At 38.3% G+C, this 25,072-nt stretch overlaps 1 protein-coding gene across 4 annotated transcripts; it reads left to right on the top strand.

Annotated features, from left to right (window-relative positions):
- The first annotated feature begins 161 nt into the window (after positions 1-161).
- LOC143031019 (uncharacterized) lies at positions 162-22,686 on the top strand. 4 transcript variants are annotated; one of them, XM_076194361.1, is made up of 5 exons: positions 162-1,360; positions 2,217-2,307; positions 20,815-21,013; positions 22,171-22,261; positions 22,536-22,686. In XM_076194361.1, the coding sequence occupies exons 1-5, from the start codon at positions 1,231-1,233 to the stop codon at positions 22,682-22,684; spliced, it is 660 nt and encodes a 219-aa protein (XP_076050476.1). In that variant the 5' UTR covers positions 162-1,230; the 3' UTR covers positions 22,685-22,686. The 4 variants fall into 4 exon arrangements, with proteins under 4 accessions (XP_076050476.1, XP_076050474.1, XP_076050478.1 ...); XM_076194359.1 differs by having other exon boundaries at positions 164-1,360; positions 20,812-21,013; XM_076194363.1 differs by having other exon boundaries at positions 172-1,382.
- The last annotated feature ends 2,386 nt before the right edge of the window (positions 22,687-25,072 follow it).

The raw sequence follows: 25,072 nt of genomic DNA, 5'->3' as shown, positions 1-25,072 counted from the left end.
TCCACACACCATCCTTCCACACTTTATGAATCCCTCCTTGAACCATCCCCATTCCTCCTCCACACCCAGCACTACTCTATCCTTTACTCCCTCCCACTCCTCCTTCAGCTTCTTTCCGTACTCCTTCTCCTTTTCCTTTTCATTCAAAGAGTTCACTCTAAGAACCTCCCTACCTTTTGTCCCTTTCCTCTTTCTCCATCTATCCAGATGATGTAAAGAGACATGGATCAGTTGATAAATTCAGTGCCTTTCCTTTTGAGAATTATCTTGGATACCTAAAAAAATTGCTTAGAAAACCTAACTGTTTTCTCATGCAAATAGTTAATAGAATTTATGAATTGAAGGCATATGAACCTGAAGAGAAGAATTCTAAATATCCAGTTGCAAAAGGGGTCCACAGTAATTGGCCAATACTAAGTGATTTTCCTTGTGTACAGTTTAAAGTTTTATACCTTAAGAACTTTTGTATCAAAGTGAACCCAGCTAACTGTGGCATAATTATAAATAATAAGGTTGGGAAAGTAGTGAATATATTGAAATATGAAGGAGACCCAGACATTTATTTGTCATATATCTACAAAGTTTATGAAGATTTGTACACATATCCTGTACAGTCAAGTTCTCTGGGTATATATGCTGTTAGTAATGAAAGTAAGAGCCTAAGAACATGCTTATATAAAGATATTGAATGTAAATGTATTCTTTTCCCCCTTCAGTCTCGTTTGCCAAAGTTTGCATCTTTTCCCTTACTTCACACAGTCCACCAACAATGAGCTGCGACTTCTGTTGAAAAATGGTTGTCTGATATAAAATGTTTCCATATTTTATTTAATTTGATAGTAGAGATATTGAGATTATTATATAGGCTAGTGTACTACAGCCATGTACTGGTACCACAGTTTTGACCTAGCTCAATGGATAGAGTAACCCTGGCTTTATGTACTGAAGGGGGATTCCTGCCCTGACTTATCCGGCATTTCTAACTTAGACTGTACCTCATTACTCATCAGGTGCCAAGGAGGGCGATCAAATCTTCTTAGAGGAGTCATAGTTCAGTATAGAGTGAGGGCTACCAATACAATATACTGTTCGTAGAGCAGTGAGGACTGTGTTGCACAGTTACTGTACAGTACAGTACATGTTGAACCTTCATGTATCTTTTATAAGCCAATTGTATTTAAAAGCAGGAAGGTATGGCAAAATTTGGAGTTATTATCTTTGAGGAAGGAAATGAAATTGCTGTGGTTCCTGATACCTGGCTGCTGGATGGGAAATGTTATTGGCCACAATACTGTGACACTTCAAAGCTCAACAGAGCTATCAAGGAGTCACCCCAGAAGGAAGCTGGATACAGTATCATGTAAGAGTACTCGGTAAATGTGGTAAGTAACTTTAATTTCTAAATATCCTATATATGAATAAGTTTGAATAGTTCAGTTGGCTAAAATAGCAAATTGAATGATTCATAAATTATTTTTTAAATTGGTTGCTTTGAATGTGTGACTTATAGGCACTGTTGTATTTGTTTTTATTGTGAGGCTGGTTTGATGGGCTGGAAGCAGTAAGCTAGAAATAGGAGTATGTGGAGAGGCAAACATGATAGCCAAATAAACAATGACATCAGAGGTCTTCTGGACAACATAATAATATGGAAATTGACAATATTTTCCCACATACTTAAGTAGTATTGCTGCTACCATCAAATTTAGGTGAAACTATATTGTATCAGTACATTACTGTATAATTTGTATAGATACATCTAGACTATATGATAGCCATGAAAAAGTGATCTAAAGATAAGTGAATTTCCTTTGTTGTCAAGAAGGAATTGCCTATACACCACACACAAACATGGTCACCTGGCTGGCCTCAACATATTCCAGTTCCAAGAAGAGTACTGTGACACAGACTACACACTCTAGTTTCTAGCTGTAGCAGAAGTGATTACTTATTTTAGATCAGAATTCATAAGACCAGAAGATATGTTGGATTTTAGTTGATGGCTGAAAACTGAGTACTACTGTATTTACCATCTTAATGTGTATGGATGTATGCTGTAGAACTGTTCTGATACTAATGAACAAATTAGGTGGTATGTTTATAGTACAGTATATCTGACATATGTTATTATTAGTAAAGTTAACAGATATGTTAGCTTACACTGTGTTATTTTTCACAAAAATATCTCGTTACTAAAACTCCTTTTTGCATTTCAGCTGAGTATGGTCAAGCTCGAGCAATGGCAAAGAAGGCAGAATATTGCTCAGATATTCAAAGTGAAGCAGAACTTGGAAGAGGAAACAGAAGGTATAACTTTCATGTAGTCTTTCTTTCCAGTATTTACTTGCACCATTTTTATGTAACTGCACCACAAAAAGTTTTTGGAGCTTAACTGCTGAGCAAAAAAGGAATGGTTGTAAACCAATTTTAAGCATAACTTTTCATTGCTGAAAATCCATGTGAACAAGTTGTATAGACACAGTAAAGGAAACATGGACTGGAGGTGAAGCTTTTATTCCTGACGTTTCGTCTATCGACTTTCTTTGAGAAAGTCTATGAGGAATGGAGGAAGCTCACTGGGTGAGTGGGTTAGGGCGTCATTACTTGAGGCGAAGGTCAAGGGGATGGCGATTTGAATCCTGCCACCAGCGAAGTTGAACCAAGGGCATAGTTCATTAAATTCCATGCTACAAACCCCTCTGTAAGGGGCACCGCCCTAGCCTTCCGATAGGGGGGAGTTTGCGACATTAAACCATATCACCATCATCATGATGAGGAATGGTACTTTAAATCTACTGAAAAAATATTCAGATGCCCAGCTCAAGACAAACTTTCATGAACGTGTATCTGAGCACTCGAATGCCATCAGCATATATACAGATGGATCAGAAACCCCTGATGGAGTAGGCTGCTCTGGGGTGATGCCAAACATTGTAATTAAAAATAAATTACCTGTAGCATCCTCCCTTAAATATATGCATTTTCTAACTGCCCCCATGGTACAAGTTATGTTGTATACACTGACTTGATGAGTCTCTTGTCATCTTTAGGGAAGTTGTTTCCATCTCATTATCTGGTCCAAGAAGTTAAAATTGGACTTGCCTATTAATCAGTAGAAAATTAATAAATGTAAAATTTTGTTGGGTTCTGTCCCATATTGGAATTGCTGGTAATGAACATGCTGATGTAGCAGCCAAGGCAGCAAATAGGCTTGACCACTGTTCCAGCATGGGAATCCCCATTCCAGATTTTAAAAATGTTGTTAGATCTTATTGCATAGACCAGTGGCAAGACCACTGGTCTTATTTAACAAGTAATCTTAAAGAATATTAAACCTTCTGTTCAACCATGGCTCCACTGCCCAACAAACAGGAGGTCTAGCATTATTTTAACTAGGTTGCGAATCAACCTCACTTTTTGCAACTCGTAAGTACCTGATGACGAGTGGGGCAGAGGCAGGTTCCTCAGTGGTGTTCTTGTCATGTTGACCAGTCGGTAAAACATATTTTAGTAGAATGCCTTTTCTAAGAAAACCAACACAGGACAAATTAGCTATCAGACAAACCTTGGTAGAAAATTTAAATGAACATGCTGCAGTGGAACAAATTATCAAATTCTTAAAAGAAGTAAATTATTTTATAGTAGTTAATTTGAACTACACTAATTTGAATCTTTATTCATAGTCTTGCATTAATCAAGGGATAGGAATGAATATGGGATTAAACATGTTCTGCATACCAGTGTACATGGGTGTTTGTGCATGGGATGTACATATATAAACATATATATGTGCATGTATATATGCTCACTGCCTGAGCAGATTAGGGCATCATTACTTACGGTGAATGTAGAGAAGATGGCGGTTCAAACCTTGCCACTGGCGAAGTTGAACCAAGGGCATGGTTCATGAAATTCCATGCTACAAAGTCCTCTGTGAGAGGCACCGTCCTAGCCTTAGGATAGAGGGGAGTTTGTGACATTAAACCATATCACATCACATGTATACTGTATGCATATGTATTTACCTAGTTGTATTTTACAGGATGAGAGCTATGCTCGTAGTGACCCGTTCTTGTATCTATCCACATCCAGTTCATTCTTAAAATTGTGTATAGTTTTGGCACTCACTGTTTCTCTGTTTAGTTTGTTCCAGACATCAGTCACTCTATGTGGGAAGCTATTCTTTTTCAGGTCTCTTCTGTAACTGTCCTTCTTTAGCTTCTTTTCATATCCTCTCGTTTCTCATCTGTCCCATTTTAACAAGTCGTCTCTATCGAGAATTTGCATCCCTTTCATAATTCTGTAAATGGTCAACAAATCAACTCTTTCTCTTCTCTGTTCCAGTGTTGATAGATGTAATTTCTCCAATCTTTGTTCGTATGTCAAATTTGATAGTGTAGGTGCCATATTTGTTGCTGCTCTTTGGATTCTTTCTAATTTTCTTATGTTCTCTTTTGTGCTAGGTGCCCATAGTGTTGCAGCATACTCTAGTTTAGGTCTTATTAGTGTAACCACTATTTTCTTTACCATTTCTTCATCCATGTAGTTGAAGGACACTTTCATTGATCTTAAGTTAAAACTCTCTCCAACTAATTTATTGACATGTTTATCAGGTATAGGTCACTTGATGATCACTCTCAGGCCCCTTTCTGAATCTACTTTTTTGACTTCCTCGTTTCCAATTTTATATTGACCCGATATTCTATTTTTGCTTTTTCCAAATTCCATTATTCTACGTTTCTTAATATAGAAATTTGTTTCACATCTGACTCCATCCCCATATTTTGTCCAGGTCTTCTCGTAGCAATCTGCAATCTTCTTCTGTGCTTACTCTCTTGAGTAATTTGCCATCATCAGCAAAGAAGTTCATATAACAGTTCACCCCCTCATCCATATCATTTATATATATGGTAAACATTAAAGGAGCCAATACAGAGCCTTGCGGGATGCCACTCTTCATATCTTCCCAGTTCGAATTTTTGTCTCTAAGTACCACACTCATTTTTCTCCCATTTAAGAAATCCCTCATCCATTCCAGTAGCTTACCTTGTATTCCTATCATTTCAATTTTCTTGTTAATTTTTTGTGTGGTACTTTTTCAACTGCCTTCTGCAAGTCCAAGAAGGCGCAATCTGTCCGGCCATCTCTTTCTTGTATTATCTCAATCTTAGGTAAAAGCAAATTAAGTTTGTGGTACACAGTCTTCCACTTCTAAAGCCAAATTGTTTAGGAATTATTATTTTATTTTCTTTCAAGTGTTTGGTCCATTTGTTTCTGATAACTTTTTTGCATATTTTTGCTACTGTGCTTGTAAGGTATACTAGTCTGAAGTTTGTACGATCTTCTTTGTTTCCTCATATATATATATTGGTACTATGTTTGCATCCTTCCAATCTTGCGGTACCTTTGCTTCTTTGAGTAAAAAGTCTATTATCTTGTATAATTTGTCTGTCAGTTTGTCAATACACTCTTTCAGTATCCAATTTGTAATTCCATCCAGTCCATGCAATTTCCTAACATCTAGGTTTTTTATTGGGTCTCTTATTTTTTTCTGTGTTACCTTTATTTCTTTCATTTTGGGGGATTTTTCTTGCTGTCCATCTTCCCAGATATGTGAGTTCTCAATTGTGAAAACAGACCTGAAATGTCTGATCATAACTTCTGTCATTTTTGTGTCATATATTCTTTATCTCCTTCATGCAGTTTTACAAGTTTGTGTTTATCCTTTAATTTGTCATTTATATATCTGTAAAAGAGTTTAGGTTAATCCTTACATTTGTCAATGATATCTTTTTCATGATTTCTCTTTTCTTTCCTGCATATATTCACATATTCATTGCTAAGTTTTATATGTGTTTGCCATTTGGATGTTTATTAGTCTCTTTTCCATCTTTTCCAGACTTTGTCTCTTCTGCCTCACTGCACCTTTTTTTATACCAACAATTTATATAGATTTCTTTTTGCTTCTTCTTTGTTGCATATTTATCAATTCCTTCCTTTGTACTTTTCTTTGAATATGTTCCATTTGTCTTCCATCTTTGTTTCCTCTTTGGAGAATTTATCCCAGTTTGTGTTTTGGATTTTTTTTCTTAGTTTTACAAAATCAGTTTTGCTGTATATTAATCTTCCTTCTCTGTTTATCATTCCTACCTACATTGTTTTTGTTCTTTTAATTCAAACTATTAGTATATGGTCACTCTTTCCAATTGATGTTTTATACTCCATTTTGTTCATGATATCTGGTTCAGAAGTTAATATTAAGTCTAGTTCTGACGGTTCCTCATTGTGTCTATATCTAGTATTTTCCTTAACACATTAAGGGAGAGCGACTAGAGGAAGTGGATAGTTTTAGATACTTGGGTGGAAATGTGGCAGGAAAGGGTGGAGTGGAGGTGGAGGTAGAATGTAGATTGAGAGAAGGGAGTAAATGCCTTGGTGGATAAAAGTGTAATGAGGAATAGACATTTGGGAATTGATGGTAAGAGGAGACTGTATGAAGGAGTGATTGTGCCAACAGCACTGTATGGGGCAGAAACATGGAACATAAGAGAGGAGGATTTTGAATGTGTTTGAGATGAGGTATCTGAGAAGTATGATGGGAGTTACTAGGCTGAATAGAGTGAGAAATGAGATGGTGAGGAGGAGAACAGGGGTGGTAAGGGAGTTAGGAGATAGGGATGATGAAAGAGTATTAGGATGAATTGGACACATGGAAAGAATGAGTGAAGAAAGACTAGAAAAAAGAGGTATGGAAGGTAGATGTGGAGGGAGTGAACATGAGGGGGCTTCCTAGGATGAGGTGGATGGATGGGGTGAAAGGGGCTTTGGGGAAGAGGGGAGTGTCTGTTGAGGAAGGACGGGAGAGGACAGAAGACAGGAGTGAATGGAGAATGGTTGTGTACGGATGATGCTGTGATGCTTGAGGTGGAATGGGTGGGGGGTGAGGTAGTATGTGTGAGCAAAATTTGACACAGCCCGAAGGGATTTCTCCCCATCTTCTTTTCTGCATGGGGGGACGGAGAGGGGGGGTTTGCCAATTTAATGAAGCGGCCTTGCTGTGGATGTGCTGTGTCTTGCGACACTGCCTCTGACCCAGGGCAGTGGACAAGGTGCAGGGATGACCCGTCATGTAGGAGGTGCTAAGGTAAGAGGGGGGGTGGAGGGGAGTGGAGTGTATTTAGGGATGGAATGGGTGGTAATGGTTTGATGCCTTTTCATTTTTGGCTACCTCCCTTGTAAGGAGGAAAAAGCCTTGGTATATGTATGTACCGTATTTTTCGGTGTATGACCGGCGGCTTTTTGCCTCAGAAAGGGGCCAAAATTCGGGGGTGTGGGTGATATAAAGGTGCGGGTCATCTGTGGATTCTGGTTAGAAATTGCCCTCTTAAGCAGTCAAAAAAAAAAAAAAAAAATGATTAGTTTAGCTGGCTGCCCTCTCGGATCGGGGATTTGCGGGGGGACCGACCGGGTTCGTCATATGAAAGTTGATTAATGTCATAATACAGCGCGCACGATCGAGACAAACGACAAAGAGAAGGTAGGATTTGTCAGTATCTTACCCGCTGTACATGCTCTTGGTATTAATAAAGGCATTATCACAAATAAAACAGGCCTAACTAAACAGCATGAACATACAATACAACACTGACAGGTACCAACACCAACATGGTGTGTCGTGATCAAACAAAAACAAGCAGGCGGCCATTTTTGCAATTACAAATTACAAACTGTACCTGATTCCTTAACGCTAAATTTGTGCATTACATGTGGGTCGTTCAAGCATGGAAGAAAATTAAAGAATCTACTATTCAGAACGGTTTCCGTAAATCAGAAACGTGCCATCCTGCAATGTTCGATGCATGCTACAACTCGGAAAAGGAATCGGACGAATCCGAAATGGAAACGGATGAGGTCACTGCATCAGAATTGGCCGATTTATGCCACAACCTCTTCCATGACGATACAGAGGATGAGGAATTCGATGGCTTCATGAGCGATGATACACCTTCATAAACATTGACTCTGTCGTCTGTGATCACTGACTGTTTTTTTTTTTTTTTTCTAATAACGATGTGCTCCATTGACTGTTCATAACAGTTCAGTAATGTGCTCTATTATTGTTCTGTTCTATTGAAAACTAACCATTGGAAATTGTTTGGTTTGATAATTAATTACCAGTCTTTGTATGGCATTTATAAACCAATTGATTGATTAATTACCGGTAAACAATCAAACAGGGTTTTATGGCATTATTTACACAAATTTATTAAGGTTCTTTGTAATATATATATAAGTGCAATAAAATATATTGAAATGTAATTTGTTGGTTATTCTTCATTCTCATCACAATCAGAAATAAATAGGACTGGAGGAATGTTGGTATCATGATCATGAATCGCAATGCCGCGTCTTCGACTCATCCCAAAGGCATCATAAGATCAGTTGCACACTTTCGAGATCACCCCTCTTTCATCGAAGCTACCACTACATCTAGTGGCAGCTTCAGAAACCAAATTGTGAGGTTGTGTATGTACGTGTCAGCCTTTGATGTGTGATGAATCCTGAAAAGCAAGATATCACCAAGAAACCTGCCAATATCGGAAAACATATATTTTTTATAAATCACCTAAGCATTGATGAAACAGAAAATTTAGAAAAAGCCTCAGCTTTGAAATTACTTTGATCACCACGTCAACGGCCGGCCGTAACAACAACCGCCTGAGCTGTGCCTGTGGCCACCCATGCATGGGTAGTATACATTGTCGGATCTACACTGCCACGAACGCCATATGACTGCGGGTCATACAGCGGTGCGGGTCTTGTGTGGATTTTCACTAAGGTGTAAGGGCCTGCGGGTCATATAACAGTGCGGGCTTTAGTCCGAAAAATATGGTATGTATGCATTATATTAAGTTGTATTCAATGGTCATATCCAGTAGAATGTTGCTCCAAAGTTCTTCTCCCTCTTTTACTATCATTTCTTCCCAGATTATATCCTTTGCATTAAAATTGCTCATGATTACTATGTTACCACCCTCTTTCAGTAACTCATTTAGCACATTCATTGTGTCTTCCAATAATTTGGAATGATCGCTATCAGACCAAGCCTGTGTTTTTGGTGGTACAAACACTGCTACAAAGTTTCTGCTTTTCATCTTTTTGTTTACAATTTTAATCATAATTAATTGTACATTACCTTTGCCTTCATTAATCTTTGTCACATTTAGACCCTTTTTGGTCAATATCATGACATCTTCCTTCCTGCCTGTTCTATTTTTTGCCCAGTGGTTGTATAGACCTTGTTCCACTATACTTGTTGATAGAGGTCCTTTCAGTTTTGTCTCCACAGTTCCCATAATGCCAGGTTTCTCTATTTCTAGATAATCATTTAGTTCATTAATTCCAGAGATCATGCCATCAATATGTGTGTATGCCACTTTTAGTTTCATATTTTCTTCTCTATTTTGGTTTAAGTTTCCATTTTTTTGATGTACCATTTTTTCAGTCTTAAGTCCAGTACTCTCAAAAAAAAAAGAAAAAAAAAATCTTGTTTTTTTCCGTCTGTTCTTTTCTCATTTCTGTCATTGGCTTCAATTCTGAGAGCTTTGTCTTTCTCTTTTTCCTCATCACTCATTTTTTTTTTATTCATATATGTTTGAATTTCACGCTGTTTGCCAATTTAACCGCTTTCAATAATATCTCCTCACTATCATTTGAGTTCTATGTGGATCTTGTCAATTTCCTTATCAAAAGTTTTCCATTGTCATGTGTTTCTTTCAAAATTTCCTTAGCTATTTCCTTCTCCTTTTCTCTCTGGTATTTATATATGTTTTTCCTTGATACCATGGACCACAATGCACTTACCTTTGTCAACTGTATTTCTCACCCAATTTTCCTTTTCTTTAATTACTTTCATAACTGTTTCTTTTGTATTTTCCTCCATCTGCTTTTGTACTATTTCTCTAAAATGTATTTTTTTATTTTCCTGTTTGTGTTTCCATGGAGGAGGTGAGGAGGAGAACAGGGGTGGAAAGGGAGCTGGGAGATAGAATTGATGAAAGAGTATTAGGATGGTTTGGACACATGGAAAGAATGAGTGAAGAAAGATTAGTAAAAGAAGTGTGGAAGGAGTGAATATGAGGGGGCGTCCTAGGATGAGATGGATGGATGGGGTGAAACAGTGGCGTAGCTAAGGGGGGGCAGTATGGGTGGTCCACCCCGCACGGCATTTTTGGTCCTTTTATGATTGATATAAAATTACGTTAATCAGTCTCTCATAGATGTCAGTTTTTTCTACATTATTAAGCATAATAAAGTGTGATAGTTTAAAGGATATATTAACATCAACTGTCAATCAAACACACACATACATATATATCCTTTAAGAAGTTAATGTGCATTTGTTGAATTCCTTGTGAGAAGGGCCGGCAAACATGAGGGCAGCCCCGGGCGGCAAAAGCACTAGCTACACCACTGGGGTGAAAGGGGCTTTACAAAAGAGAGGAATGTCTGTAGAGGAAGGGAGAGGACAGAAGATAAGGGTGAATGGAGAAGGGTTGTGTATAGATGAGGCTGTGATGCATGAGGGGGAGTGGGTGGGGGATGGGGGGTGAGGAAGTATGTATGAGAAAAATTGTGATGCATCCCGAAGGCATTTCTCCCCATCTTTTCCTTTCCTTTCTTTGTGGTAAGACAGATATGTGAGAAAGCTATAGGAAAAGGGAAGGATGTTTTTTGGGCTTTTATGGATCTGGAAAAGGCTTATGATAGGGTAGACAGAAAGGCACTGTGGGAGGTTATGCAGATTTATGGGATAGGAGGAAAGCTTCTAGGAGCTGTCAAGAGTTTTTATGAGAGTAGTAGAGCTTGTGTCAGGATTAGAAATGGAGAGAGTGAGTGGTTTGAGGTAAAGGTGGGACTTCGTCAAGGATGCGTTATGTCGCCCTGGCTGTTCAACTTATACATGGATAGGGTGGTGCGAGAGGTGAATGCTAGGGTAGTGGGTCAGGGATTGGAGATGGTTAAAGAAAATGGAGAAAAGTGGGAGGTGAGCCAGCTGTTGTTTGCAGACGACACTGCGCTTGTGGCAGGGTCAGAGGAGGGACTGAGGAAGTTGGTGGCAGAGTTTGGGAGAGTATGTGATAGAAGAAAGGTAAAGATAAATGTAGGTAAAAGTAAGGTGATGAGATGTACAAGGGGTGAAGGTGGCAGTAGACTGGAAGTGAACATTAAGGGAGAGCGACTGGAGGAAGTGGATAGTTTTAGATACTTGGGTGCAAGTGTAGCAGGAAAAGGTGGAGTGAAGGTGGAGGTAGAATGTAGATTGAGAGAAGGGAGTAAATGCCTTGGTGCATTAAAGAGTGTAATGAGGAATAGACATTTGGGAATGGATGCGAAGAGGAGACTGTATGAAGGAGTGATTGTGCCAACAGCACTGTATGGGGCAGAAACGTGGAACATAAGAGAAGAAGAGAGAAGGAGTTTGAATGTGTTTGAGGTGAGGTGTCTGAGAAGTATGGTGGGGGTTACTAGGCTGGATAGAGTGAGAAATGAGGAGGTGAGGAGGAGAACAGGGGTGAAAAAGGATTTGGGAGATAGGGTTGATGAAAGAATATTAGGATGGTTTGGACACATGGAAAGAATGAGTGAAGAAAGACTAGTAAAAGAGGTATGGAAGGCAGATGTGGAGGGAGTGAACATGAGGGGACGTCCTAGGATGAGGTGGATGGATGGGGTGAAGGGGGCTTTGGGGAAGAGGGGAATGTCTGTTGAGGAAGGAAGGGAGAGGACGGAAGACAGAGGTGAGTGGAGAATGGTTGTATATGGATGATGTTGTGATTGCATGAGGAGGAATGGGCAGGGGGGTGGGGGGTGGGGTAGTATGTGTGAGTAAATTTTGACGCAGCCCGAAGGGATTTTCTCCCCGTCCTCTCCTTATATGCAAGGGGGGACGGAGAGGGGGGGTCGCTGATTAAATGAAGCAGCCTTGCTGTGGATGTGCTGTGTCTTGCGACACTGCTTCTGACCCAGGGCGGTGGGCAGGGTGCAGGGATGACCCGTCATCCAGGAGGTGCTCAGATGAGAGGGAGGGTGGGAGGGGTGTGGAGTGTATGTAGGGATGAAATGGGTGGGAGTGTTTTTATGCCTTTCCCTTTTTGGCTACCTCCCTTGTAAGGGGGAAAAAGCCTTGGTATATGTATGTATGTACATGAGGGGACGGAGACGGGGTGTCGCCGAAATAATGAATTGGCCTTGCTGTGTCTTGCGACACTGCTTCTGACCCAGGGCAGTGGACAGGAGGTGCCAAGATAGGAGGGTGGAAGGGAGTGGAATATATGGGAAATGAAATGGGTGGGAGTGATTTCTATCCCTTTTTTTTTTTCTTTTTGTAAGGGGGAAAAAGCCTTTGGTATATGTATGTGTTTACATTGATTTTTTTTTATTTCAATGAGGTCTGTTTCTTTAATTGACTATTCCACCTTTCCGGTCACTACCTGTAATTGCTCTTTGACCTCCTTTTTCAGTTCTTCATTTTTATTTTTGTCCTCATTTTTCATTCATTTTGCTCTTTAGGCCACTCAATTCTCTAATTGTTTGCTCATTACTCTTACGCAAAGTAATCGATTCCCTAAGTACAGCTCGGTAGTCCAAAATTTATATATATGATTTCTTCCAATAATTCGTTTACTTCACGATTTCTTAATGCATTACTAAAGGGTGCGAGTGCTATTTGAGGACATTTTTAGTATGTTAAATAAACAGCAATATCTTGGCAAACAATGTATATACAGCCAGTCCTCGTTTAACAACGGAGTATCGTTCAGAAGACAACGTCGTTAAGCGATTTCATCGCTAAACGAGGATCCATTGAGAGACATACATGTATGAGCATATAAACAAAGATTCGGAAGTAGGCAAAGTGACAAAGTGCTACATGCTAGGTTATTTTATTCAGGGAATATATATTAATACATTTTGTATGTTTGTTTACTTATTGTCCATCTTACTGTGGTTGTAGGTGCAGGGATACTCGATGGGACCACATCAATCATTTATTAGGTTTAACGTAAGTGCGCCGCATTTTAACTTTCAATGGAGTTCAATGGGACCTTTCACACGACGCAGTTTGCGGACATGCAACACAGCATAAACGCAGTGCCAGCAAGGATGCATCCATTTTTCCTGATGCACGCATCCTTGCTGGCTACTAGTGGCCATGAGAGCTTTCACCCGAACGTTCTAGAACGCGCGCACGCAGGTCCCGCTGCCATATCAGTCATCGCTTCCAGCTGGGTGATGTAAGTTACACATCCCGTTCTGGTGTGTAGTTCATTCGAGTATGATATAACAATCATGATTTATAGGAAATATGCATAGATATTTGAGCACAGTTGATATACATGCATGCATACATCATGTGGCCTGCTAATATTAATTAATGAAGAACATTTTCAGACTGTTAACTAGAAATCACTAAAGACTTAAGGAGCAAATTTAAGTATAGACATGCTAGCAGCATGTTATGGTTACAACTGACGAGTAGCAATCGCATGTGTTTCGGTAGGCATGAAGATTCGAATGCAGTAAAAGATTTTTTTTTTTTTTTTTTTTTTTTTTTTTTTATTATTATTATTATTATTATTACTATGCCTGATCCATATTTTATCAGGAAGCACAAAGGAACAACAAATATTTTGCATTAACAGTGTAAATAGACATGAGTAAGTTTGACATTTTAATCTAAAAATAAAACAAGTCCAGTAAATAAAAAAAATTATATGAAAAATAATATATACAGGCAGAAAGTTTTCTAATACACAAATTTTGTTGAAGGTGATGCTGTGTTCTGCATTAATAATTTTCTTGGAGAAACTTTCTAAAGATCTCACTAATCGCTGTGTAGCAGGGTCTAAATTCTGTAGAACTCGTGCGTAGGTGGACATATTTTCCGATCCGGATTTCGGCTCACCTGAGCCTTCTTCAGGGAGTGTGTCAAATGTCATCAAAGTGCAATATTTGACCACGCGAAATTATAAGACTAGGGGAGATCACATGATAGTTTGAAAATTATGCATAAATTATCTCCTCATGCTTCTGGCCTACCCTGTGTTCTCATACTGGGTAGCACTAATAAATCAAGTGCCTGTATATTCAAGTTAGGGTTTTTATCCTTGATATAAAGGGCCTCGATTATCATTAACTTTCTCGGGTCCATGCAGGTTTCCAAGATTTTCGTGTTCTGTTCTAATTCTTCACGTGTAATAATGCCATCAGGTGAAGCACTAATATGTGGAACTGTTGCACTGATAAAAAAAACGTTTTTTTCATATTTTACATTCTCATGAAGCTGTTTCAATTGTTCAAGAAATATATCCTTTGCATCTTTCTCATGCTCACATCCCCACTGTGTAGCTTTGGAAAAGAATTTACAGCTTTCAGGATAGCTTATTCCTATTATAAGGCTCTGATGGAGAAGCAGGATCAGTCACACATACACTTTTCATTTTAGAAGCTGTTATTCTCCCACTTCGAAATCTAAACCACAGTTTAGAACTAGCCTGTTCTCGAGTTTCTCTCTCAACAGCTGTTGCTTGGTCCTCAGTCATTGTCAAGTTAATACTTCTGCACTTATTTAAAAGCTCATCATATGACAGTTGAATTGCTGATTCTTCTCTGTTCTGTTAGAACAGTGGGGAAATCTAAACTAACTGATTTTGGAGCAAACTGTTCACAGCATGGTTCACATAAAGATAACAGTGCTGGTTTCGTGCTTGTGCAAGACAATGATTTAAAAAAAATGATGCCAGTTCAATATCTGTAGGATCTGGTATTTGGTTTTTGATATACTTTTTATTAACACAAGGGCTGGGAATATCTGATTCCAAACAGCTGTCTGTTCCTATCTAGTTTCTTCTTCATAGTCTTTGCAGAAGTAAAGTCAATGTCTTTGCATTGTTTGTACGACACACCTTTCAAAGAAGCAGGCAGTAGCCAAAAGGATTTTGACTGTGTAACAGTCCTAGAGTCCCTTAACTTTATTGTTGGTTTGGTTCCACAGAAAAAAGTAGTGCAGCGACATGTGTACAGCTTTCTCCAAGACCAGCCATATGCGTAGTGTGCTGCCAAAATACACCCTTGTCTGCAATAAACCATGGAAGTAGTGGCTTCTCCCTGAGCCTCTAAGAATGCAATACAGTACCTAGAAAAGATAAAAACATTTAAATTTCTGTAGGGGTATTAGTTCCAGTTTCAGTGAATAATTAGGTTATTTGAAATTAGTAAAGAAATCAGATTGTTTGGTAGTTGAAATAAGAATAATTTGATTGTTAATACATCAAAATTACGTTAAATCAAAATATCAATATTTATGACAACTGGATCTAATAAATACCAGACAAGTATGTGTTTAAAGGCTGATTAGATTGTCATATTATTTTCTGTAAGATTCAATTTTCATACTCCAGATAAAATTGTACATACATACATACATATACCAAGGCTTTTTCCCCCTTCCAAGGGAGGTTGCCAAAAAGGGAAAGGCATAAAAACACTCCCACCCATTTCATCCCTAAATACACTCCACACCCCTCCCACCCTCCCTCTCATCTGAGCACCTCCTGGATGACGGGTCATCCCTGCAAGTATCCCAAGTATCCCACTTGGATCGTAAGAGGCGAGAAGAAAGGGACTAGGCATCCTTCTCCCTGTAGCCCCACGGGGCACATATCCTAAAAAGATAAAATTGTGCTTAAAATAAATGTATACGCATTGTTAAATCTTAAACCTTTTTATATCTAGAAAAAGTATATACAGTTTCGGTTATGTATATAGATTAAGACTGCAATATCTTAGACTTGATAAGTTTTTTATATAGCTCAATATGTGATATTTTTCATAACACTAATACAATATATTACCATGTATAATTGTATCATCTTTTTACAGAGCTTCAGGCTTGAAAATATTTCATGTAATATCTATTACTAGTCCTAATAACAATCAAATAGTTACTTTTATTGTTTAAGCCAAGTTGCTTTTATGTTAGGCACCTAGAATTACATACTTCACATGCACTTATAATAATAATAGATAAAAAAATACAAAAAAATTCAGGAAGTTAAAATTCAGAATTAGCCCAAATGATTAACAAGAAGATATTTTTTATCTATCTGAAATTAAATTAAAGTACTTTTACTATTTGTCTATTAAAAGTAGATTTTAACAGGTTGGTTGGTTAAATATGTTGCCTAAGCCTGCAATTAGACAATGATCCTAGCATATACATTGCCAACATTAGTCACCTGATTTGGTTTATAGATCTAACTCGTACCAGTCCTGGCTATGTAAACTGAACTTAAGCCTAACTAAAATTCTCATGAAACTTAATTAAGAGTAATTGCCTCACCTTTGCTTTGACCAGGCATCTGTTGTTTAAAATGCATGTTGTCCTATCCCTGACCCAACCACTCTCAAACTGGTTGTACGCATCAAGTGCTTTGAAGTTCTTCAAATCCTCAGATGTGTAAGGACTCTGTGAAAACACCAAATAGTTCACTGTGTCCGGGTAGGTAATTGCAGGTAGCAATGAATCATCGACAGACCATGCTGCATCATCTATTTCATACGGATGTTCCCCACAAATAAGTGCTAATTTCTTCTCATACCTCACCCTCTCCTCCTTGTTAAGCCCATCACAATATCTATCTAAAGTGTCTTTCAATTTTACTTTAGAAAAATTCCTTTTTGCCATGACAGATGTATTTGTAACCAAAAAGCTTTGCCTGTAACATACACGTCAGATCTGTTTGTTTACATTCCAATATCTGCAATATGGCCGCTCATCTGGGTTAACCGATGAGTTGTGAAGTCAGTGCAACCACTATTGGCGACACCGTTGCCTGTAAAACACTGCGACGCACCACGGATTTTGTTCTTGTACAAGAATGGGCGATATTATACAAAAAATAAACGGGGCTGGGGAGGGGTTTGTTATATCCTAAGGGCATAGGGAGTAGGGGGGGGTTATATATATGACCAGGCCCCCCTTTCGGACCGCTAAATTCGTCCCCAACCACCACTAAAGAGGTTATCACACTGAGCTTTGGCAGTGCCGACTGTAGTTCATTTGAGTAAAAACGACTCCAGTGGCATTTTTTAAAGTCTACAAATATCAAACAACCTTTCCGTTATATATATAGCAAAGCTGGACTTACAACCTGGTGTGTTATTAGCAGTAATTCAGCTTTTGAACCGAAAAAACAGAAAAAATGTCAGATATTGAGCGCCTTGGTATACTATCTTTTGATGAGACAAGTGTTGCATCAGACTGGACATACGAAAAAGGCACTGATGTAATATATGAACCTAAAAAGAGACTACAGTGTGCTATGTTAAGGAGACTGACAAGCCCTTGGAAACAGCCAGTATACTACGACTTTGACACTAATATGACTAAGTACATACTGTATGACATTATTGTTAAGGTGGAAGAAGCTGGATTTTTAGTTGTTGCTGTGGTATCGGATATGGGATCAACAAATCTTAAACTCTTACAAACACTTGATGTCACCATTGATAACCATAGCTTCACAAATCCAGCTTCTAGTGACAGGGAAATTTTTGTTTTTGCTGATGCTCCACATCTCATAAAACTAATTAGAAACAATCTTTTAGATTCTGGATTCAAATTGGATGGTAAAAATGGATGCAAAAATGAGACCAATTCTTGCATTTGTGAGATAATCAAAAGGAGTGTAAAAGACTTAAAAACAACATTCCGACTTGGCGACAAACACATTGATGTACAAGGTCATCGAAGAATGAATATTCACTTAGCTGCACAACTGTTGTCTGAAACTACAGGTAAAACAATTAAGTATTTTGATGAACAAGGCCTTTTAAAGAGTAATGATTGGGAAATGACTAGTTAATTCATTATGCTATCAGATCATTGGTTTGATCTCTTTAATGCAAGGGTACGTATAGATTAAAAAAAATCCTCTAGAAATGCCTATGGGTGGGATTTGGAAGAATAAAATCACATTTTGGAAGATATGATTAAAACTGCTAAAGAAATGAGAGTGGGTGGAAAAAATCACTTATATCAATTTCAAAAAGGATTAATCATTTCTTCAATGTCCCTCTCAAAGTTATACAAAATGTTGAATGAAAGATTTAATGTAACCTTTTTACTAACATACAGACTAAATCAAGATTGCTTAGAACATATTTTTGGCTGTCTTAGACAAGTGGTTCAGAAAAACGCCCCAACGAAAAGACAAAACAAAAATGCCTAGGAAAAAAGCCCCACTTAGGAAATTCCCTGATGGAAAAAAGCCCCACCTTGAAAATACCCAGGTGGAAAAAAGCCCCAAATTCTAGAAAAGCCCCAATTAAGGAAAACAAGATAACGATATGAAAATGAAACTGTGTTTATTGCTTAAAAGATAAGTTTACTTGACACTACCCCAGCAAACATGGGCATTACGGGCCAATTAAGGCAAACTTTGGGCTTAGTTCAGAAGGTTGGACCAATTAATTCCTCACATCGGTAAAAGTTGTCTGGATCCATTACAGGTCTTTGATATTGGGCCGATTTGTTTTAATAGCTTTTTCCGTTATCCATTCTAATGCCAGGAGTTCTGTGTAGGGCCAATTTATTATAACATCATATTCCATAATCCGTAATAATGCTGGAAGTTTTATGAAGAGCCAACTTACTGAAAATATTGTCTCCTGTAATCCGTATTAATACTGGGAGTTCTGTGTAGGGCCAATTCAGTATGACATCATATTCCATAATATGTAATGATATTGGGATTTTCATGTAGGGCCAATTAATTTAAAATATTGTTTCTCGTAAATAACACTGAGTGTTCTGTGTAGGGCTGATTTATTTTCATGTGTGTAAGGCCAGTTTACCTTTTAACATGACAATTTACATTTTAACATAATTACTGTCAATACCTATACTTTGGACACTGCATGAACAAGAGCTTTCATATCCTGACAGGGAACTTTAGTAGCTGGCATAATATCACAGGTATATTGTTTTTTTCAAACATCCCACATTGACATAGAACGTACTGACAAGCCATGTTTCTGTTTCTGGAAAACATTCATTGAAGTAACTTTTCCATGCAGGCATTGCGTGGTTATGTGCATGACATCATACTATTTCTTGTCTATTTAAGTATCGTAAAAAACGTAAAGATAATCCAGTTACCCTTACCTATAGTTTTACTTTTTTGTTAATAACAGGAGAAAATATATTCAAATAACTGGTTATCTCTCATATCTATAATTGATAACATGGATTTATACCCTGTGAGCGCAGCGAAGAGTCGTATCCTCGACTGGTCTGCATAATATGCTTAAGTAAGTAGTATAACATGTTACGTCTATGCCAAAAAATATTGGAACCTTTGTTACGGTCATTTGTTTTGACGCCAAACTTTACAGGAGTTGGCGTTGGTCTATTGTGGTAAGTGGAAAGTGTTGCGCATTTTTTCTCAAAATTTGGTGGTGACTTCCTTTACAGTTTTACCATTTATATCAATTGCTGCAGTGTCTTCCTCCTGGACTTTGCATCATAGACAGAATTCAGAGCCTTTCTTTTGTATACTGGAGCAGTTTGTCTCCAGAAACACATTGATGAGAATGTTTATAAAAAAATTCTTCTTTTGAGTGTGAGCACATTTCTACTTTCAGTACCCAGAGGTCCAGAAACTGGAAAAAGCACATAGATATTTGATTGCTTTTGTAAACCACTTTAGAAATGTGTATGGTTCAAGGCATGTTATGTACAACATTCATAATTTGTGTCATTTAACAGATGATGTAAATAGACATGGATCAGTTGATAAATTCAGTGCCTTTCCTTTTGAGAATTATCTTGGATACCTAAAAAAAATTGCTTAGAAAACCTAACTGTTTTCTCATGCAAATAGTTAATAGAATTTATGAAATGAAGGCATATGAACCTGAAGAGAAGAATTCTAAATATCCAGTTGCAAAAGTAGTCCACAGAAATGGGCCAGTACCAAGTGATTTTCCTTGTGTACAGTTTAAAGTTTTATACCTTAAGAACTTTTGTATCAAAGTGAACCCAGCTAACTGTGGCATAATTATTAATAGTAAGGTTGGGAAAGTAGTGGATATATTGAAATATGAAGGAGACCCAGACATTTATTTGTCATATATCTACAAAGTTTATGAAGATTTGTACACATATCCTGTACAGTCAAGTTCTCTGGGTATATATGCTGTTAGTAATGAAAGTAAGAGCATAAGAACATGCTCATATAAAGATATTGAATGTAAATGTATTCTTTTCCCCCTTCAGTCTCATTTGCCAAAGTTTGCATCTTTTCCCTTACTTCACACAGTCCACCAGCAATGAACTGCGCCTTCTGTTGAAAAATGGTTGTCTGATGTAAAATGTTACCATATTTTTTATTTGATTTGATAGTAGACATACTGAGATTATTATATAGGCTAGTGTACTACAGCCATGTACTGATACCACATTTTTGACCTAGCTCAATGGATAGAGTAACCTTTGCTTTGTGTACTGAATGGGGATTCCTGCCCAGACTTATCCGGCATTGCTAACTTAGACTTTACCTCATTACTCATCAGGTGCCAAGGAGGACGATCAAATCTTCTTAGAGGAGTCATAGTTCAGTATAGAGTAAGGGCTACCAATACAGTATGTTCATAGAGCAGTGAGGACTGTGTTGCACAGTTACTGTACAGTACAGTACATGTTGAACCTTCATGTATCTTTTATAAGCCAATTGTATTTAAAAGCAGGAAGGTATGGCAGAATTTGGAGTTATTGTCTTTGAGGAAGGAAATGAAATTGCTGTGGTTCCTGATACCTGGCTGCTGGATGGGAAATGTTATTGGCCACGCTACTGTGACACTTCAAAGGTCAACAGAGCTATCCAGGAGAAACTCACCCCAGAAGGAAGCTGGATACAGTATGATGCAAGAGTACTCTGTAAATGTGGTAAGTAACTTTAATTTCTAAATATCCTATATATGAATAAGTTTGAATAGTTCAGTTGGCAAAATAGCAAATTGAATGATCCATAAATTATTTTTTAAATTGGTTGCTTTGAATGTGTGACTTATAGGCACTGTTGTATTTGTTTTTATTGTGAGGCTGGTTTGATGGACTGGAAGCAGTAAGCTAGAAATAGGAGTATATGGAGAGACAAATATGGTAGCCAAATAAACAATGACATCAGAGGTCTTCTGGACAACACAATAATATGGAAACTGACAATGATATTTTCCCACATACTGTAGTAGTATTGCTGCTACCATCAAATTTAGGTGAAACTATATTGTATCAGTACATTACTGTATAATTTGTATAGATACATCTAGACTACAGTATATAATACATACATACATATACCAAGGCTTTTTCCCCCTTCCAAGGGAGGTAGCCAAACAGGGAAAGGCATAAAAACACTCCCACCCATTTCATCCCTAAATACACTCCACACCCCTCCCACCCTCCCTCTCATCTGAGCACCTCCTGGATGATGGGTCATCCCTGCACCCTGCCCACCACCCTGGGTCAGAAGCAGTGTCGCAAGACACAGCACATCCACAGCAAGGCCGCTTCATTTAATCGGCTATATAATAGCCATACTCGGCTATATAATAGCCATAATCGGCTATATAATAGCCATAATCGGCTATATAATAGCCATGAAAAAGTGATCTATAGATCAGTGAATTTCCTTTGTTGTCAAGAAGGAATTGCCTATACACGACACACAAACATGGTCACCTGGCTGGCCTCAACATATTCCAGTTCCAAGAAGAGTACTGTGACACAGACTATACACTCTAGTTTTTAGCTGTAGCAGAAGTGATTACTTATTTTAGATCAGAATTCATAAGACCAGAAGATATGTTGGAGTTTAGTTGATGGCTGAAAACTGAGTACTACTGTAATTACCATCTTAATGTGTATGAATGTATGCTGTAGAACTGTTCTGATACTAATGAATAAATTAGGTGGTATGTTTATAGTACAGTATATCTGACATATGTTATTATTAGTAAAGTTAACAGATATTTTAGCTTACACAGTGTGTTATTTTTCACAAATAATATCTCGTTACTAAAACTTTCCTCTTTGCATTTCAGCTGAGTATAGTCAAGCTCGAGCAATGGCAAAGAAAGCAGAATATTCCTGAGATATTCAAAGTGAAGCAGAACTTGGAAGAGGAAACAGAAGGTATAACCTTTATGTAGTCTTTCTTGCCAGTATTTACTTGCACCATTTTTATGTAACTGCACCACAAAAAGTTTTTGGAGCTTAACTGCTGAGCAAAAAAGGAATGGTTTTAAACCAATTTTAAGGTTAAGTTTTCATTGCTGATTTTATTGTATAACTTGTTAAGTTCTGAATACCATGATGAAGTATCTTTAAATTTAAACATAAGATTTAACAATGTGTGATGCTGTTAATAAAGACCATTAACATAAAGTTTTCCTCAATGTATTTGCAGGGGTTTTGCTTGACAACAGAAACTTCCAAACCACAGAGGATGAAATTGGAAAAACCATCATGAAGTATTTAAGGAATGCATCAGACAGATGTGGTGGTCCCCAGAGGCATTCAGATATCAATGCTTCCACCAGTAGTGACGCATCATAGGCCTCCTTTATGTAAACATTTGTCCAGGTGGTACATATACACTAATTGTTGCTGCCCAATGCAGAACAGCTAGACCACTGCATACCATAATTAACTTACTTTCATAAGGTATATCTGGCCTTTCTTTCATATCAGATGATAATATACTTTTGTCCACACCAAAGAATATGGATTTGTTTAATTATACTTTTGTTCACACCAAAACAATATGGATTTGTTTAATTTAGGAATAATTGTGCCATATACAATTGTATTTACCTAGTTGTATTTTGCGGGAAGGGGAGTTATGCTCATGGTGTCCCGCCATTGTATCTCGTAGTGTCTAGTTTGCTTTTAAGCTCATGAATGGTTTTTGCACATACTATTTCATTATCCAGTTTGTTCCAAGTATCCAAAACTCTATGTGGAAAACTGTTTTTCTTCGTTTCTCTTCTATAGCTATGTTTTTTTATTTTCTTTCCATGTCCTCTTGTGTTTCTCTTGTCCCAGTTAAGTAAGTCCTCTCTATCAAGTATCTCTGTGCCTTTCATGATTCTGTAGATGGTCAATAGATCACTTCTCTCTCTTCTTTGCTCCAGTGTCAGTAACTCCAGTTTAGCCAATCTCTCCTCGTATGATAGGTTTGCAAGTGCAGGTGCCATTTTTGTAGCTGCTCTTTGGATTCTTTCTATCTTCTTTATGTTCTTTTTGGCACTGGGGGACCACAATGTCGCTGCATACTCTAGTCTAGGCTTTATCAATGTAACCAATATTTTTTTTATCATGTCTTTGTCCAAGTATGCAAATGCCCCTTTTATTGATCTTAGCAAGTTGTGAGTCTCCCCGACAGTTTTGTTAATCTGTTTATCATAGGACAAGTCGTTCGTGATAATTACTCCCAAATCTTTTTCGGATCCTACTTTCTTTACTTCCTTGGTTCCAATTGTATATTTTCCTGATATTCTGTTTTTGCTTTTTCCAAACTCCATTATGCTACACTTCTTAGTATTAAAGTCCACTTCCCATTTCTGACTCCAGTTCCATACCCTATTTAGGTCTTCTTGCAGTGCTTCACAGTCCTTATCAGTTTCTACTTTCCTTAACAGTTTGGCATCGTCAGCAAAGAAGCTCATGTAACAGTTCACGTCCTCATCCATGTCATTCATATAGATAGCAAACATTATTGGTGCCAGTACAGATCCTTGCGGTAATCCACTGATCACCTCTTTCCATACATACATATACCATGGCTTTTTCCCCATTACAAGGGGGGTAGCCAAAAAGAAAAAGGCATAAAATCATTCCCACCCATTCCATCCCTGAATACACTCCACACCCCTCCACCCTCCCTCTTATCTTAGCACCTCGTGAATGACGGGTCATCCCTGCACCTTGTCCACTGCCCTGGGTCAGAAGCAGTGTCTCAAGACACAGCACATCCACAGCAAGGCCGCTTCATTAAATCGGCGACCCCCCCTCTCCGTCCCCCCATTGCATAATATAAGAGGATGGAGAGAAATCCCTTCAGGCTGCATCAAATTTTGCTCACACATACTACCTCACCCCCCATCCACCCGCCCATTCCACCTCATGCAATCACAACATCATCCATATACAACCATTCTCCATTCACCCCTGTCTTCTGTCCTCTCCCGTCCTTCCTCAACAGACATTCCCCTCTTCCCCAAAGCCCCCTTCACCCCATCCATCCACCTCATCCTAGGACGTCCCCTCATGTTCACTCCCCCCACATCTTTACTAGTCTTTCTTCATTCATTCTTTCCATGTGTCCAAACCATCCTAATACTCTTTCATCATCCCTATCTCCCAACTCCTTTTCCACCCCTGTTCTCCTCCTCACCTCCTCATTTCTCACTCTATCCAGCCTAGTAACCCCCATCATACTTCTCAGACACCTCATCTCAAACACATTCAAACTCCTCTCTTCTTCTCTTATGTTCCATGTTTCTGCCCCATACAGTGCTGTTGGCACAATCACTCCTTCATACAGTCTCCTCTTAGCATCCATTCCCAAATGTCTATTCCTCATTACACTCTTTAATCCACCAAGGCATTTACTCGCTTCTCTCAATCTACATTCTACCTCCACCTTCACTCCACCTTTCCCTGCCACATTTGCACCCAAGTATCTAAAACTATCCACTTCCTCCAGTTGCTCTCCCTTAATGCTCACTTCCAGTCTACTGCCACTTTCACCTCTTGTACATCTCATCACCTTACTTTTACCTACATTTATCTTTAGCTTTCTTCTATCACATACTCTCCCAAACTCTGCCACCAACTTCCTCAATCCCTCCTCCGATCCTGCCACAAGTGCAGTGTCGTCCGCAAACAATAGCTGACTCACCTCCCACTTTTCTCCATTTTCTTTAACCATCTCCAATCACT

This window comes from Oratosquilla oratoria, chromosome 12, assembly GCF_046742065.1.
Source record: "Oratosquilla oratoria isolate Oo_2021 chromosome 12, ASM4674206v1, whole genome shotgun sequence".
NCBI classification, from domain to species: Eukaryota; Metazoa; Arthropoda; class Malacostraca; order Stomatopoda; family Squillidae; genus Oratosquilla; species Oratosquilla oratoria.
This window is presented reverse-complemented; position numbering and strand designations above follow the sequence as displayed.

Coding starts and splice junctions, on each gene's coding strand:
- LOC143031019 (XM_076194359.1), top strand. CDS start 1,231: ATGAAATTGCTGTGGTTCCTGATACCTGGCTGCTGGATGGGAAATGTT. Junction 1,361..2,216: donor GAAGCTGGATACAGTATCAT/GTAAGAGTACTC, acceptor TTTGCATTTCAG/CTGAGTATGGTCAAGCTCGA. Junction 2,308..20,811: donor CTTGGAAGAGGAAACAGAAG/GTATAACTTTCA, acceptor TGTATTTAAAAG/CAGGAAGGTATGGCAGAATT.